The sequence below is a fragment of the Scyliorhinus torazame genome, chromosome 9, assembly GCF_047496885.1.
Source record: "Scyliorhinus torazame isolate Kashiwa2021f chromosome 9, sScyTor2.1, whole genome shotgun sequence".
Lineage (NCBI taxonomy): Eukaryota > Metazoa > Chordata > Chondrichthyes > Carcharhiniformes > Scyliorhinidae > Scyliorhinus > Scyliorhinus torazame.
The window spans coordinates 174,979,295-174,995,571 of NC_092715.1; the positions used below are offsets into that span (position 1 = coordinate 174,979,295).

The window sequence follows — 16,277 nt, forward strand, 5'->3', positions numbered from 1 at the left end:
ACATCAAGAACCAAATTTCTAATTGAGGCTGACACTCTCGAACAGAACCAATGTTAGCCTGTTCAGGCAAACATTCACGTTCATGACATAGGGCGAGATCTCCTGGTGTCATAGCGAATAGCCTTCCAATGTCATAGTTTCACTTTTTAAAGGTAGTGATCTCAGGATTACTACCAAAGTATGAATTCAATTGCTCAGCCATTTCTTTGTCCCTTATTATGCATTCCCCTGTTTCTGTCTGTCGTGAGCCTACATTTCTCTTTACCAATCTCTTTCTCTTCACATATCTGTAGAAACTCAGGTGTCAGTCTTTATGTTCCCTGCAAGCTTCCTTTCGTACTGTACTTTCCCCATCTTAATCAATCCCTTCGTCCTTCTTTGCTGAATTCTAAACTGCTCCCAATCCTCAGACCTATTATTTTTCTTGGCCAATCTGTTATGCTTCTTCCTTGTTTCAGATACTATTTCAAATTGAGGCCACGTGCTAGTCAGAGTAGAAATGACAGGATATATAGGATGAATACGTGGCTGAAGAGATGGTGTCAGGGGGAGGGTTTCAGATTCCTGGGGCATTGGGACCGGCTCTGGGGGAGGTGGGACCTGTACAAAATGGACGGGTTACACCTGGGCAGGACTGGAACTGATGTCCTATGGGGGTTATTTGCTAGAGCGGTTGGGGAGAGTTTAAACTAATTTGCCAGGGGGGTGGGAACCTACGCAAGGAGTCAGAGAAAGAGGGAGCAAGGACAAAAGCAAAAGGTAGAAAAGTGAATAGGAAAAGTGATAGGTGGAGAAACCAAGGACAAAATTCAAACAGGGCAGTAGAGAAAAATATTGGGAGCAAGACAAGCATTGTGAAAAAGACAAACTTAAAGGCTCTGTGCCTTAATGCACGGAGCATTTGCAATAAAGTGGATGAACTAATCGCGCAGATAGACATAAATGGGTATGATATAATTGGGATTACGGAGACATGGTTGCAGGGTGAACAGGGATGGGAACTGAATGTCCCAGGGTTCTCAGTATTTAGGAAGGACAGGCATAAAAGAAAATGTGGTGTGATATGGCACTGCTGGTTAAAGAGGAAATTAACACAATAATGAGAAAGAATATTAGCTCTGACAATGTGGAATCTGTATGGGTAGAGTTGAGAAATACCAAGGGACAAAAAACATTAGTTGGTGTCATATATAGACCCCCAAACTGCACTGGTAAGGTTGGGAATGGCATTGAATAAGAAATTAGAGATGCATGTAATAAGGGAATATCGGTGATCATGGGTGATTTTAATCTTCACATAGATTGGGCAAATCAAATTAGCCACAATGCCGTAGAAGAGGAATTCCTGGAGGGTATACGGGATGGTTTTCTTGACCAATATGTGGAGGAACCAACTAGAGAGCAGGCCATCTTAGACTGGGTACTGTGTAATGAGAAGGGAATCATGTAGGCGCCTTGGGGATGAGCGACCATAACAGGATAGAATTTTTTATCAAGATGGAGAGTGAAGTAGTTGATTCGGAGACCAGGGTGCTGAATCTTAATAAAGGGAACAATGAGGATATGAGGCTCGAGTTGGCCTTGATAGATTGGGGAGAGTTACTTAAAGGGATGACAGTGTATAGACAATGGCGGAACGCAGAGTGGAACTACAGCAACTGTTCATTCCTGTCTGGTACAAAAGCAAAGGGAGGGCCAATCCATGGCTTACAAAGGAAATTAGAAATAGTATCTGATACAAGGAAGAAGCATAACAGATTGGCCAAGAAAAATAATAGGTCTGAGGATTGGGAGCAGTTTAGAATTCAGCAAAGAAGGGATTGATTAAGATGGGGAAAGTACAGTACGAAAGGAAGCTTGCAGGGAACATAAAGACTGACACTGAGTTTCTACAGATACGTGAAGAGAAAGAGATTGGTAAAGAGAAATGTAGGCTCACTACAGACAGAAACAGGGGAATGTATAATAAGGGTCAAAGAAATGGCTGAGCAATTGAATACATACTTTGGTTCTGTATTCACAAATGAGGACACAAATCAGATACCAGAAATGTTGGAGAATGAAAGGTTTAGTGAGAGTGACGCACTGAGGGAGATCGATATTAGTAGATAAATGGTGCTGGGAAAACTGATGAGATTGAAGGTGGATAAATCCCCAGGGCCTGAGAATCTGCATCCCAGAGTGCTTAAGAAGGTGGCTCTGGAAACAGTGGATGCATTGGTGGTCATCTTCCAGGATTCTATAGACTCTGGAACTGTCCCTACAGATTACAGGTAGCTCACGTCACTCTGATATTCAAAAAGGGAGGTAGAGAGAAAGCAGGGAATTATAGACCAGTAAGCCTAACATCGGTAGTGGGGGAAAACGCTTGAATCCATTATCAAGGACTTTATAGCGGAACATTTAGAAAGCAGTGGCAGGATTAGTCAGTCAGCATGGATTTATGAAGGGAAAATCATGCTTGACAAATTTGTTGGAATTCTTTGAAGAGGTAACCAGTACAGCCGACAAGGGGAGCCAGCCGATGTGGTATATTTGGACTTTCAGAAGGTGTTTGACAAAGTCCCGCATAAGAGATTATTGTGCAAAATTAAAGCGCATGGGATTGGGGGAAATGTATTGAGATGGATAGAAAACTGGTTGGTAGAGAGGAAACAAAGAGTAGGGATTAATGGGTGCTTTTCAAATTGGCAGGCAGTAACCAGTGGGTTACCACAAGGATCGGTGTTGGGATCCCAGCTATTCACAATATATATTAATGATTTGGATGAGGGAACAAAATGTAACATCTCAAAGTTTGCAGATGATGCCAAATTAGGTGGGAGGATGAATTGTGACGAGGATGCAGGGATCCTACAGCAAGATCTGGACAGGTTGGGTGAATGGGCAAACCAATGGCAGATGCAGTATAATTTGGATAAGTGTGAGGTTATTCATTTTGGAAGCAAAAACAGGAAGGCAGATTACTACCTGAATGGTTGTAAATTTGGAGAAGGGAGTGTGCAGCGTGACCTGGGTGTCCTTGTGCACCATTCGCTGAAGGTAAGCATGCAGGTGCAGCAGGCGGTAAAAAAGACTAATGGTATGTTGGCCTTCATTGCAAGAGGTTTCGAGTATAGAAGCAGGGATGTGTTGCTGCAATTGTACAGTGCCTTGGGGAGGCCACACCTGGAGTATTGTGTGCAGTTTTTGTCTCCTTCTCTGAGGAAGGATGTTCTTACTCTTGAGGGAGTGCAGCAAAGGTTTACCAGACTGATTCCAGGGATGGCGGGACTGTCAAAAGAGGAGAGATTGACTAGGTTAGGATTGGTCTCGCTGGAGTTCAGAAGAATGAGGGGGGGGATCTCATAGAGACTTATAAAATTCTAACAGGACCAGACAGGGTAGATGCAGGGAAGATGCTACCAATGATGGGTGTGTCCAGAACCAGGGGTCGCAGCCTGAGGATTCAGGGTAAACCATTTCGGACAGAGATAGAAGACATTTCTTCACACACAGAGTGGCGAGCCTGTGGAATTCATTATCACAGGACGTAGTTGATGCTAAAACTTTGAATATATTCAAGAGGCGACTGGATATAGTGCTCGGGGAGAATGGGATCAAAGGCGATGGGGAGAAAGCAGGATTAGGCTATTGAGTTGGATGATCAGCCATGATCGTGATGAATGGCGGAGCAGGCTCGAAGGGCCAAAAGGCCTCCTCCTGCTCCGATCTTCTATGTATCTATGTATGTATCTATAAAACAAACGTAAAGCTATAAATATTAACCCTGAAAATCACACTGGTCAGTTTTTTAAAAATTAATTTAGAGCACCCAATTATTTTGTTCCAATTGAGGGGCAATTTAGCGTGGCCAATCTACCTAATCTGCAATTCTTTGGATTGTGGGGGTGAAACCCACTCAGACACGAGGAGAATGTGCAAACTCCACACGGACAGTGACCCAGGGCCGTGATTCGAACCCGGGTCCTCAGCTCCGTTGTCAGCAGTGCTGTGCCACGTGCCGCCCAATCACACTGGTCAGTTAAAAAAATAATACATTCTCCCTTTATTTAAAAAAAAACATTTGAGTGCCCAATTCTTTTTTTCCCAATTAAGTGGCAATTTAGCAAGGCCAATTTACCTGCCCTACACACCTTTAGGGGTTGCAAGGGTGAGACCCACGCAGACACTGGGAGAATGTGCGAACTCCACAAGGACAATATCCCCGGGCCAGGATCGAACCTGGGCCCTCTGCGCCGTGAGGCAGCAGTGCAAACCACTGTGCTACCTCAATTCTCATTCACGACATGATCAAATACTGCATTTATCACAGTATTTGCAGTACAGAAAAACTCAATATTTATCGAAGGAAACAACATTCTTGTTTCAAGTTATGGAGTAAAGCAATATTTAAAAATAAACATGATTCAACAAATATTTGCTGAAGGCAAATATATGTTAGCATAACAATCCCAGCTGATGTTACTATTGAACAAATTAGATCCCAGGGTGGAACCCAGCTAGGTACATCCTCACATTTTTTTCTGGATAAGTGGACGATGGCTGAACAGAATCTCAGAGGCTGTTGATAAACTTTTAACAAAAGATAAGACATTAAACAAGATGAACTATTTTACACTATTCCTTCATCCCAATAATAATAGTAATAATCTTTATTGTCACAAGTAGACTTACATTAACACTGCAATGAAGTTACTGTCAAAAGCCCCTAGGCGCCTGTTCGGGTACACAGAGGGAGAATTCAGAATGTCCAAATTACCTAACAGCATGTCTTTCATGATATGAGGAAACTGGAGCACCCGGAGGAAACCCACCAAGACACAGGGAGAACGTGCAGACTCCGCACAGACAGTCACCCAAGCTGGGAATCGGGCCCAGGTCCCTGGCGATGTGAAGCAACAATGCTAACTACTGTGCCGCCTTGCTATACGTTTACAGACATATACAGCTTAGTAAGGATAACATAAGTTACAAAATCCATCTTACATATGTCCTCAGTAAGTACACAGTCCATGTAAACCAATAGGTGAAATGTGGTCAGACATGCCACACTCTGAAACCAAGTGTCAGATGCCACCCGAAAGAACTTCTACAGATTTTGCATCAATTCTCCCCAGACACTTGTCACACAGTGAGCCAATACTGGTCTCACTGGAACGGGTCTTCCACACAAGGTTTTCCAATCTCTGCTCTCAAAGAACACACCTTGAAATCTTCTCTCAAACTACGCTTTCTTTGAGATCTTCTTCAAGGATCCACCTCCTGTGTTTTAGCCTTGCCTTCCGGTATTCCTCTGTTCTGATTCACCAAGTGCATTCAGGTTTCACCTTCCGCACACTGATTCAGATACGTAGACGTGCAAACAGAACACAACTGCTTCACAGGCCATATTAAAGTGCCACCAACCTTTGGGTGACTTTGTATCTCTGGCTTTTGGCAATCCAATGTCTCCAGATCTGCACCATTGTCATGTGAGAGTACCTTTAAGAAATGGGTGTTTTAATAGAATAGCTGTAGTGGGTGTATCTTTAAGAAATGGGTGTTTATTACTGCAGTGATGTCAGAGCGTGGGTGGAGCTCGGCTTTCTGTCAGCATTTATTTTCGCTTTGGGCTCGCAGCTACGGGGTGCATTTAGTTTTGTTTTGAGAGCTGGATAGCTGCAGGCAAAGCAAGCAGCTGTGAGGGTCTCTGTCTGCAGGCTACAGACTGACTTCAGCTCATTTGGGGATTTCAAAGTGGTACATGTCTCAGTAGAGAAGTTAAACCTGATATCTTTCTGTTAAAATGTTCTTTTTTTTTTGTCTTATGAACGTTGGAAGGAAAGATTAAGAGTTAACTTTTAGGGTACTGTATTCTTTGGGGGGTTTATTGGTGTTGATAGTTAAGATTTTTACTGTGGTTTACAAAGTGTTAACTGGTTTCATAAATAAACATTGTTTTAAATTAAAAGTACTGTAGATCTCTGTTGCATCACACCTATAAGGTAGGCCTGTGTGCTCCCAATACCACAATCTATTAAAAGTTGTGGGTCCAGGTGAACTCCATGATACACTTTGGGGTTCTCTAAACCCTGGCCCATAATACCATGCAGTCCTGTCTAAGTTGGAGCTTCTCTTTGCTCTTCACGCTTAACTTCATAGAACAGAACCTTTTTTCCAGATTCCTGTTCTTTGTTCCTGGACTTCATTGTTTTCCTGGAACTTTCTTCGGTCCCATTCCCTGGTTTCTGGGGCTTTCTTTTGTTTGGGGCTTGCTTTCTGCTCTGTTCCAGCGGATTCTGTAGAAATTCTTACCTCTGGATTACCTTGTTCCAACGGAACTCAAACTATCAATGCGGGTCACTGGTTGCTCGGCAATAGCCTGTGTTTTTTATACCCAATGTTGGCTTTAAAGTCGTAAAACCCTTATTAAAAGGCAGATGACATCTAAACAAACCCACAGTCTTACAAGCACCTTTAAAAATTAAATTAAAACTTAAAGCTATATGTTATGCCCAAGTCACACAAATACAAATATTTCCTAACAGTTAGCCAGTAGTTACAAACTTCAATTTCAAAATACTTAACACACAAGTACTTACCCCTGTAATGCACAATGAATTTGTTGACATTTTTGTCTCAATATTGCAAAAATATCTGCAAAACAGTTAAAACATTTGTATTTTGTTATTTGTTAACATAAGTAACATAAATTGCAGATTCAAACCTAATTATTAAATGCTTACATAAATTCACTCACTGACCAATTGTTCGGTAATAAATACTACCTTTTCTCCAAAACCTTGAAGACCCAAGTATAGAAATCAACTCACTACCACTTTCTCAAGGCAACTGGAGATGATCAATAAATGCAGGTCTCATCAGCATCCTATGAATACATTTTAAAAATGAAGCATTCTGACTTTTCAATAAAAAATGTCAATGTGTTTTCATGGCATCAGGAAAGCAATTACTGTTGGCAACATAGTTAATGTCACTTAACCATGTTGGTCCTGAGATCCAGACTAGCGCTTTGGTGACATGGGGTCAATTCCCACCATGGCAGCTGGTGGAATTGGAATTCAATTAACAAATAAAATCTGGAATTAAAAGCTGGTCTGATAATAGTGACCATGAAACCATTGTCAATTGTCATAAAAACCCACGTGGTTCACTATGTCCTTTCAGGAAGGAAATGTGCTGTCCTTACCCAGTTTGGCCGACATGTTACTCCAGGCCGATAGCATTGCGGTTGACTCTTAACTGCCCTCTGAAGTGGCCCAACAAGCCACTTAGTTTAAGGGCAAATCAGGGATGGGTAATGTTATGGGCTAGGGTTTAGAGAACCCCAAAGTGTATCATGGAGTTCAACTGACCCACAACTTTTAATAGATTGTGGTATGGGGAGCACACGGCCCACTCTACAGGTGTGGTACAGCAGAAATGGAAAAATATTTTTTAAAGCAAAACAATGTTTATTCTATGAACTCAAGTTAACCTTTTTAAAACATAGTGTATATCTTAGCAACAATTAATTCAAATACAGCTCCCAAAGAATACAACAATAAGTAATCCGTAAGCTGTCCTTTTAATATCCAGAAGACTTTTAAAAAAACCTTTAAACAGAAGCACATCAGGTTAAAGTCACTACTGTGAGCAGTTATTAGTTTTAAATCACCAACGGATCGATTTACATTATTTAGATTACAGAGGGAGACTCTAATACACCTTCTGGCTGTGACTGCAGCTAACCAGCTCTGGAAACGAAACTAAAACACACCCTGCAGCAAACAGCCTAAAACTAAAGTAAAAAGCTGACAGACAGCCCAGCTCCACCCATTCTCTGACATCACTGCAGTAATAAACACCCATTTCTTAAAGGTACTCTCACTACAGATACTTATATACACACCATTTATAAACACCCATTTCTTAAAGGTACTCTCACATGACAGTAACAAAAGCTGGTCTCGTCAACGATGCTCACATCCTATGAAAGAATTAAAAAACAAAGCTTTGCCTCGCTTAAGTCAACCATTTGCGCATAAATGACTGTAAATTTGACTTCACCCTTTCAGAAGGAGCCACGGTCAGCTTCCAGTTGCAGTTTCCTTTTGGGATCATAAATTAAATGGGATCGTGGATTAGGTTATGCCAATCTGTGACATATTACTTTGGTGCCCAAACAAGCAAAGCCACATGAAAATAAATTGGCTCATATTAAATCAATGAAGAGTTTCAATACCTGGGTCATCCTCCATAATGTTGAGAGCCTCTATGGCAGCAGAAGCAAGCATTGGTGGTAAAGATGCTGAGAAACAATAACCTTGTCCTGAAAGTCGCTTAAGAGAAAAATATAAAAAGTGCATTAATTGAAATACATCTTTAGGAAAGCTCATTTCTCGAATACAACAATAAGAATTTTAGCTGACTATTTTCAAAATAACTGATGAAACAATTGCATTCAATCAAGGGACTCCAAATAAACAAAGGCAAGAATATGGGACTCCTCATATAACATCGTCAGTTTGAGAAAGTGACAAATCTGTAAGTCAATTGCTTTAATACTTCCCAGAGCAGAATCTTTGGGGAATAAATAAGTAATTTTAAAAAATCTAGCAGGGACATGTTTCTATCTATAATAGTGATCGTTTAATTTTAATAAAGCAATTTTAAAAGTTATTTTCCTTTGTTTCCAAATTGTTCTCCCCACTGCGGACTTTTTTTCCCCCCACAGGTCCCAATTACCTTTTGCTAATTAAACATGAGCATGTATGTCAGCAGTGATGCTGGTGGGCTATCTGATTGTAAGATTAGATCTGGGGGATTGAGATAGAGTTGAATTGACCATTTAATGTGTAAACTTAAAAAGCAGACTTACCTGGTGATCAATAACAAACGATCTTCCACAGCAAAATCCTCCAATGGAGGCCAAGGAGTTCTCCATATTTGCACTTATAAGATCAATGTCATTAATCTGTATTATTTGAATTGAGAGGAAGAGGATTATCAAACTTTGTCTCAAGATGGAAGGATTTATGAAAAACAGTGTATAGTCACATCATTAGGAGGTAATTGATATTAAGCAATGGCATTGCCAGCAAATTCACATTTTAAGTGGCCATGTTGTGATTCCCATGTGGAAAAGTATGGGAGACGATTACTTAGGAAACCGAAAATACAACATTCAAACCAACATGCTGCATGTTTTATATTTACATATCTTACATTTGTTCAAAACATCGCAGAAGCATTACACACCTTTACCACACCCCAATCCCCCAAAGTTTTTGTGTTGCTGGCAACCAGGATTTAGTGGCTTTCCACTGAAAAGATAATGCGTCTTCTCTGATTGTTTCATATTCCTGAATGAATCGGTGTTGGGGCCCCAACTGTTCAATGTATCGATGAACAATTTAGATGATAGGATAGAAAGCCATATATCCTGTTATGGGCGAAGCGTTTTCAGAACACCAAAATGTATCATGGAGTTCAACCAACCTCTCCCTTTAATGTATTTGTTGCTTTTCCTAGCACACGGCTTGTTCCCTAGGTGTGGGATTACAATTATGGACACGTGGGTTTTTAAAACACAAAACAATATTTATTCCATGAACTCAACTTAACATCTTAAATAAACATTGGATCTCTTAACACCCCGTACTTCAAAGATAACTCAGAAAATATTGCAACAGTAAATAATTCCTCAAAATGTTCCTTCAAACTTCCAAGAGACTTAACACCTTTAAACAGAATCACATCAGGTTAAAGGCTTTACTATTATGAGTTTAAATCACCCAAATGATCCAGAGATAGTCTTTCATGGCAGAGATCCAGCTCACTGCAAACACAGACACTCCCAAGCTCTTTTCAAACTGCAAAACTAAACTGCAAAATGGCTGACCTGACCTCAGCTCCACGCACACTCTGACATCACTGTTTTCTTAAAGGTACATTGCTTAAACATCCATGATTTAAAGGTGCTCTCACATGACAATCCAAATTTGCCAATGACACAGATGGCAAAGTAAATAGTCTGGAAAGCAGGGTGCACGAGGTGCCAAATACTGTGGCAGGAAACGGCACCAACTCGCAGCTTTCCTTAACCAGCAGCACCGCCCCCTCTGCGTAGGCGTCCATATCCACAGGTCACATGAATACATATGCCGACTCTGAAACCTGGCCATTGACCCAAATGTGATGGAGCTCCTAGACACAGCATCTAAATTGGCTGCATTCAGGGATGTCTACCAGACAAGTGCACCAGTGTCAGTGCATCCTCCTTTCCTGGGCCTTGGCCAGCCCACTTGCAGTGTCCAGAGCGTCCAAGCAGCTCAGATGAAGAGGATGAAGCGCTGGAACTGCCTTGGGCCAATGCTGCAATGATGCAAATGAAGTAGCATGGCCTCCACCTCTATTTGCATGGGTGCAGTAGGTCACAAATAACGATCCCCAAACACACCACCACCCAAAGAAAAAACAAAACTCAGTTTTTAGGAGGAACAAATTGGGAAAAAAAACGCTGAAAAATAAGCTTGAATTTCCAATGATTTGGATTAAACTCCAATGATGGGAAGACATTTTAAGACAAGAATCACTTCATCATTTAAAAGTTATTTCATGTCTTTTCATACTGCATTGCAATATAGTCTATAAAAGGCTGATTGTTAATACCACTTGCGCACATGTCAACCAAAGTATTGGAGAAAGTGAGAAAGGAGATGTAGAGTCTGGGAAACAAAACCTAAACAGGTTCCACAGAAGAGGGTAGAAAGAAAAGCCACATTCTTCTCAAAGTTTGTTGTTCAATGTCAGAGTTCAGGTAGAATAGTCCTCAAGTCACAAGTGACTTGAATGGAGTCAGGACCCGTAAATAGTCCCAGATTGCAATTATTTTCAAAGTCCGGGAGAGGAGAAAATCTCAGGTTAAAGGCAACCCTCTTCTGACCTCCACTCAGCAGTATAAATTCTGCTGAGGCCAGATCGGTGTTGTGCCACCAAAGGTGAACGCAGGATCAGTCTTATTTAAAAACAACTCTTAGCTCTGCCCAAGTACCCTCCCACTTCCCTGGTGACCAGGACTTGGGACCTAGTTTCTCTTTCTTTAGCTCTGTTCTTAAGCAAAAAAGGCACAAAAAAGATTTGCATTAGTTAGCTGTTTGGCAGGTCTTAATGGTCATTTTTCATTAATTACTCATGTTTTAAATTATCAATTTATTGCATTAACGTTTTTTTTTGCTCAACAAGTTGTTAATGTTTCCTTCATATCTTTTTTGAAAATTCATATTTAATGCAGTGCCAAACCAGATTTCAGGCAGCTGCTGCTGGGTTTCTGTTGAAGGGGAATGAGAGGCTCACAAGATGTCTAACTGACTTTTGAAGGGCAAGCAAAAGAGGTTATTTTTAATCCAGTAGATTGTAGCATGTCTGTTGGCAACTGTGCAGAGACAAAGAGAGGTCAGTGACCCTTCCTTGGAACTGTAGATTGTGGAACTGAAGCGTTGAGTCGGTGTCTCTCTGCAGTGCCTGGCCTGCTGAGTATTTCCAACATTTTGTTTATATTTCAGATTCAGGGCACCTGCAGTACTTTTCTCTCCTATTATATGATCCATGGTGCACAAATCTCAGTGTGGTTAGTTTCAATTTAATATGAGAAAATAATCACTCAATGCAAAGTTTAATTATTCGATCAACTAAGCTCACTTGTATGGATAGAAACAACACATTATTGTCGGTGAATTGACTGGTGCCACTTACTGGAAGGTTTTACCATTTTTAATCTTGGGGAGTGGAACCAGAAGTCATGCACAAACTGAAAATGTCACTGTAGTTCAAGATATTCTGATTTGTACACAGGATTGCTGTTTGCTGTGTTTAGAGGTTCAAGTCTTTTGGATGTTGCATTGAGGCAGGTTCAAAGCAGCAGAGCTGATTGTATTTTATAGTTCAGCTATGTGTAATTATCTGACAAAATTGAGGGCATAAAGTGTATCATACCTGTGCTTTCGATGGGCTTAAAGAGGCGTAGAGTACAAAAGCCAAGAGGTTTTGCTGAGCCTATCTAAAATGTGTGACCCCACTGTGACTATGGTTCTCACTTCTAGGCACCCAATGTGTAGGGGGTTCAAAATAGATTTAATAGAAAGACAGATTAGAGAAATTGGGGTTATTCTCTTTAGAGTTTGACAGAATTTTTAAAAAATATTCAAGTTTTCAGGTTTTTACAATTATTGCATCAAAACAAAAGAAGAGAAACAAAGCCATAAGTATCAACGTGGAACAGCTACAGCCACATAATAGAAGTCATTGCAAGCATAGGAAGAATAAGATAGGATGAGTCGGGGGCAATATCCCCGATGTGTTCCTTCCACAAATACAAGTACCCTCGGCACCAAGGCAGGATACAGTCAACCACACATAGTTACATCACACCCATAGCTTAAAAATAAAGAATAAAAATCCCCGAGTGCCCCAGAGCGAAGGGGGGATTACATTGACACCCACATCGCAATCAAACTACCTTCAAATCCCAAGGGAGAATAGACAATCATCATATTGCAACAAGACTACAAGGAGAGGACCACAAGTCCAAGGAAATCTCAGGCCTCAGACCTCAGCCCCAGGGTCTCCCATAGAAAATTAAGAGAAGAACAAAAAGGAAGGAGCAAGGACTAGAGCTACCAAATCCCAGGTCCCAGTCCAAGTGAGGAACAGCCTCCCAGACAGTCAAGTAGTGACACATTCCCTTGGGAACACCAATATAGCCAAGAGGCCAGAGGTTAGAAAGGATATCATCAGACCCAACTGGAAAGGGGGAACCTTGTCTGAGAGAGATGGGGGTGTCAGTGCACCCCTCAAAATGATGGGCACCCTGGGAAGGAGGGTAAGCCCACCTCCACCAAGCACCAGGAAACCCACTCTGACAACTAGGACCACTCTGGGAAATGGGGTAGAGCTACCATAAAACCACTTCTCAAATGGGCCTGCTCATTTAACCATAGCACCGAGATCCGCCATTATAGCATCACCGCAAAAGTAGCTTGGGAGTAAACTAAGTACAAAGTGAGGGACACCTCTGGGGTGTCTCAGAGGAAGAAAAAGGATAAAAAGAGCAAGGACTATTAGAACTAATCACTCGGACACTAGAACTATCTGAGCTACCGCCCAAGACATTCCAAAATGGACGTAAATCTGCCAACATGGGAACCACATGGGATCTCACTCCTACCCTGGGGGGGAAAAAAGGATAGTTGTTAGGTACAATGCTCAGTTCGCCCCAAAGGTCATTGCTCACCTGGGTGTCAGCTCTAGCCACACCGGGTTCTCCCTATGCACACCCTGAGAGAGAGCATCCCCATTCCATGGGCACACCAGGATACTGACCACGGTGCCAGTTATGGCCTAGCCCACCACTGTCACAAAAAGAAACTCAGGAGAACATAACCCCAAGAACCTCCATGCAGTCCCGACCCTTACAGCCCACGAAGGTTGCACTAACCCAGTCTTAATCAGGACAAAGCACTCCTCTCCACACCCTGCCCACCAAAAAAGGACATACAAATTGGCCCTAGCCAATGGGGAACACAGCACCAAGGAGGAACTGTCAAGAAATCAACATCATGGGCACCCTGGGAGGGAAAGCTGATCCTCCCCCCACCACTACCCTCAAAACCCAGAGGCCACCAACCATGCCAAGTCAGCACCAGAACCAACAGAACACCCACCCAGATGGGAGAAGAGGAGATGCTGCAGGGAGGGACATCCAGCAAGATCATGGAAAATACCATCATATAAAATGATACTCAAGGTCACCCTTGTCCTCAATGAAGCTCCAACAGCAACAAAAATAGCGAGAGAGAGCGAGAGAGAGAGAGAGAGACGTATCAGGAGAAAAGACTGATTCAACCCAAGGGAAGAGTCAAATATAACCCAGTCCTCGTCAGGATAACATGTAGGCTCGAAAAGGATGATAGAATCTCTACAGTGCAGAAAGAGGTCAATCGGCCCAAAGTCTGCACCGACCCTTGGAAAGAGTAGCCTACCTATGCCTGTGACCCCACCTAACCTTTTGGACACTCAGGGCAATTTATCATGGCCAATCCACCTAACCTGCACATCTTTGCACTGTGGGAGGACCCGGAGGAAACCCACGCAGACACGGGGAGTCACACAGACAGTCACTCAAGGCCAGAATTGAACCCGGCTTCCCAGTGCTGTGAGGCAGCAGTGCTACCCACTTAGGTGCTCGGAATCCAAATGAAAGAAAAAAGTAGAAATCCACCCCCCCCCCCCCCCTCCCTCCCCCCACAACCTTCCACTCCGCTCATCTTCCTTCTAAGAGCCGAGGGGGGAAGAGAGAAAGAAAAGACAGCAAAATGCATGCCCCTCCCTCCACCACAATGATTCTCAAGACAACATATGGCCCAAATACATTTGGGGTAAAGAATAAAGACTGTGCACAAATCCCATATTCAAAATCCGGCTTAACATATGAACTTGTTAAATCAGGATAATCAATGGTACAGGCCATCACACCCACATTATTCCCTTCCCTGCAAACGGAAAAAATTTACAACATCGAGCAGACAACATGAACATAATCAACAGGGAGCAAAGTCCAGGATAATAACAGAGATGTAGAAATGCAAGATAGTCCTCAGGATAAAGGCACGAAGAAAGCCAAAATCAAGATCAATGAACACTCTTCAGGATCTCTCAAGGATTCCAACGATCGAAGAACAAGACACCATTACTTCCACTATGCCGTCTCACCAGACCCCAGGCGATCAACAACCGAGGCTCCGGTTAGGGGTATGACTCGACCGATTCAGCCACCTATAACCCCATATGACTGGCATCTGGAACAGGACAATACAGGACCAGTGCATGGAGCAGCACCCCAGCCTTGAAGACAAGATCAGATAGCTCCATCAAATTTAATTTGCCCATTTAATTTGCCTAGCCTCCATATCGGGATTCCCGAACCATGGCGCCCAATTCTTGAACTGGGAACCTCTCCGCCACCTCGCTTCAGACTGGTCTCAGTAGCACTTCTCTCCTGTTCGCCCCTCTCTCCCCGACTCCTTCAGGATGGAAGACAGGCCATGCAGCAGGAACTGTGCCGAGGCGGGCTCCCACCAGGGACAGTGTTCTCTCTATTGCAAGAGCTTCCTCATTTGCCTCCATACGAACACCCCGCAACTCTTGGAATTGGGCCTTGGTGACCTGTACCTCAAGAGCTGAGATTTCCAGCCAGAACAGCATCTGACCTTGTGGAGAAAGAGAAAAGGGGATGGAAACAGGAGAAAAACCATGGCTCATGATTTCGGTTTTCTAGTCCTGGATCGAAGCAGAAAATTACAAAGAGAGACTGATATTAAGTGAATAGGCAGAGCTGTGGAGAATGGACTTTAATGTAAGAAAATGTGCGGTTGGAACTCAAAATAATAGTGTATTTTCTAAATGGTAAAAAATCTGAAACAGTAGAGGTCCAAAGAGACTTGGGGACGTTGGTACATAAATCATTAAAATGTGACTTCCGGGTGCGGCGATGACCAGCTAAGTCGCACGTTTCGGCAGCTCCCGGTGGAACGGACTTTTGGGCTCTTGATAGGAGCCCCAACGGCAATTTTAACGGCAAAAAACACTGTGCGGTAATCCAGAAGGGAATCCCCCCTGGACACGGATGGAAAAAAAGAGTGGAAGGTGGCCGGATTGCAGTGGATCCTCTAGAGCAGCGGCCAGGAAGGCAGGCACAAAGCAAGATGGCGTCGGAAGGAGGCAGTTTAATATGGGGCCCTGACCAACAAGAGTTCCTGCGGCGTTGCGTGGAAGAACTCAAAAAGGAGATGAAGAAGGACCTGTTCACCCCGATATTACAAGCGATTGAGGGGCTAAAGGAGGAGCAAAAGACCCAGGAACAGGAGCTTCGGGTCGTGAAGGCAAAGGCTGCCGAGAATGAGGACGACATACAGGGCCTGGTGGTGAAAACGGAGATGCACGAGGCACAACACAAAAGGTGTGTGGAAAGGCTGGAGGTGCTGGAGAATAATGCGAGGAGGAAGAATTTAAGGATTCTTGGTCTTCCCGAAGGTGTAGAAGGGGCGGACGTCGGGGCATATGTGAGCACGATGCTGCACTCGTTAATGGGATCGGAGGCCCCGACGGGTCCGCTGGAGGTGGAGGGAGCCTATCGAGTTATGGCGCGAAGACAGAGGGCTGGAGAAATTCCTCGAGCCATAGTGGTGAGATTTCTCCGATATAAGGACAGAGAGATGGTCCTCAGATGGGCAAAG

At 43.0% G+C, this 16,277-nt stretch overlaps 1 protein-coding gene across 1 annotated transcript in view; it reads right to left on the reverse strand.

The window, feature by feature from the left end:
- Window positions 1-16,277, reverse strand: part of sptlc1 (serine palmitoyltransferase, long chain base subunit 1) — a 71,184-nt gene that overhangs the window by 16,898 nt on the left and 38,009 nt on the right. The window contains exons 10-12 of the mRNA XM_072516838.1: window positions 8,864-8,959; window positions 8,228-8,324; window positions 6,585-6,639 (exon numbers count right to left, since the gene is read on the reverse strand). Coding sequence (XP_072372939.1) covers window positions 6,585-6,639; window positions 8,228-8,324; window positions 8,864-8,959 — 248 coding nt within the window. The remainder of the gene's footprint in view (window positions 1-6,584; window positions 6,640-8,227; window positions 8,325-8,863; window positions 8,960-16,277) is intronic.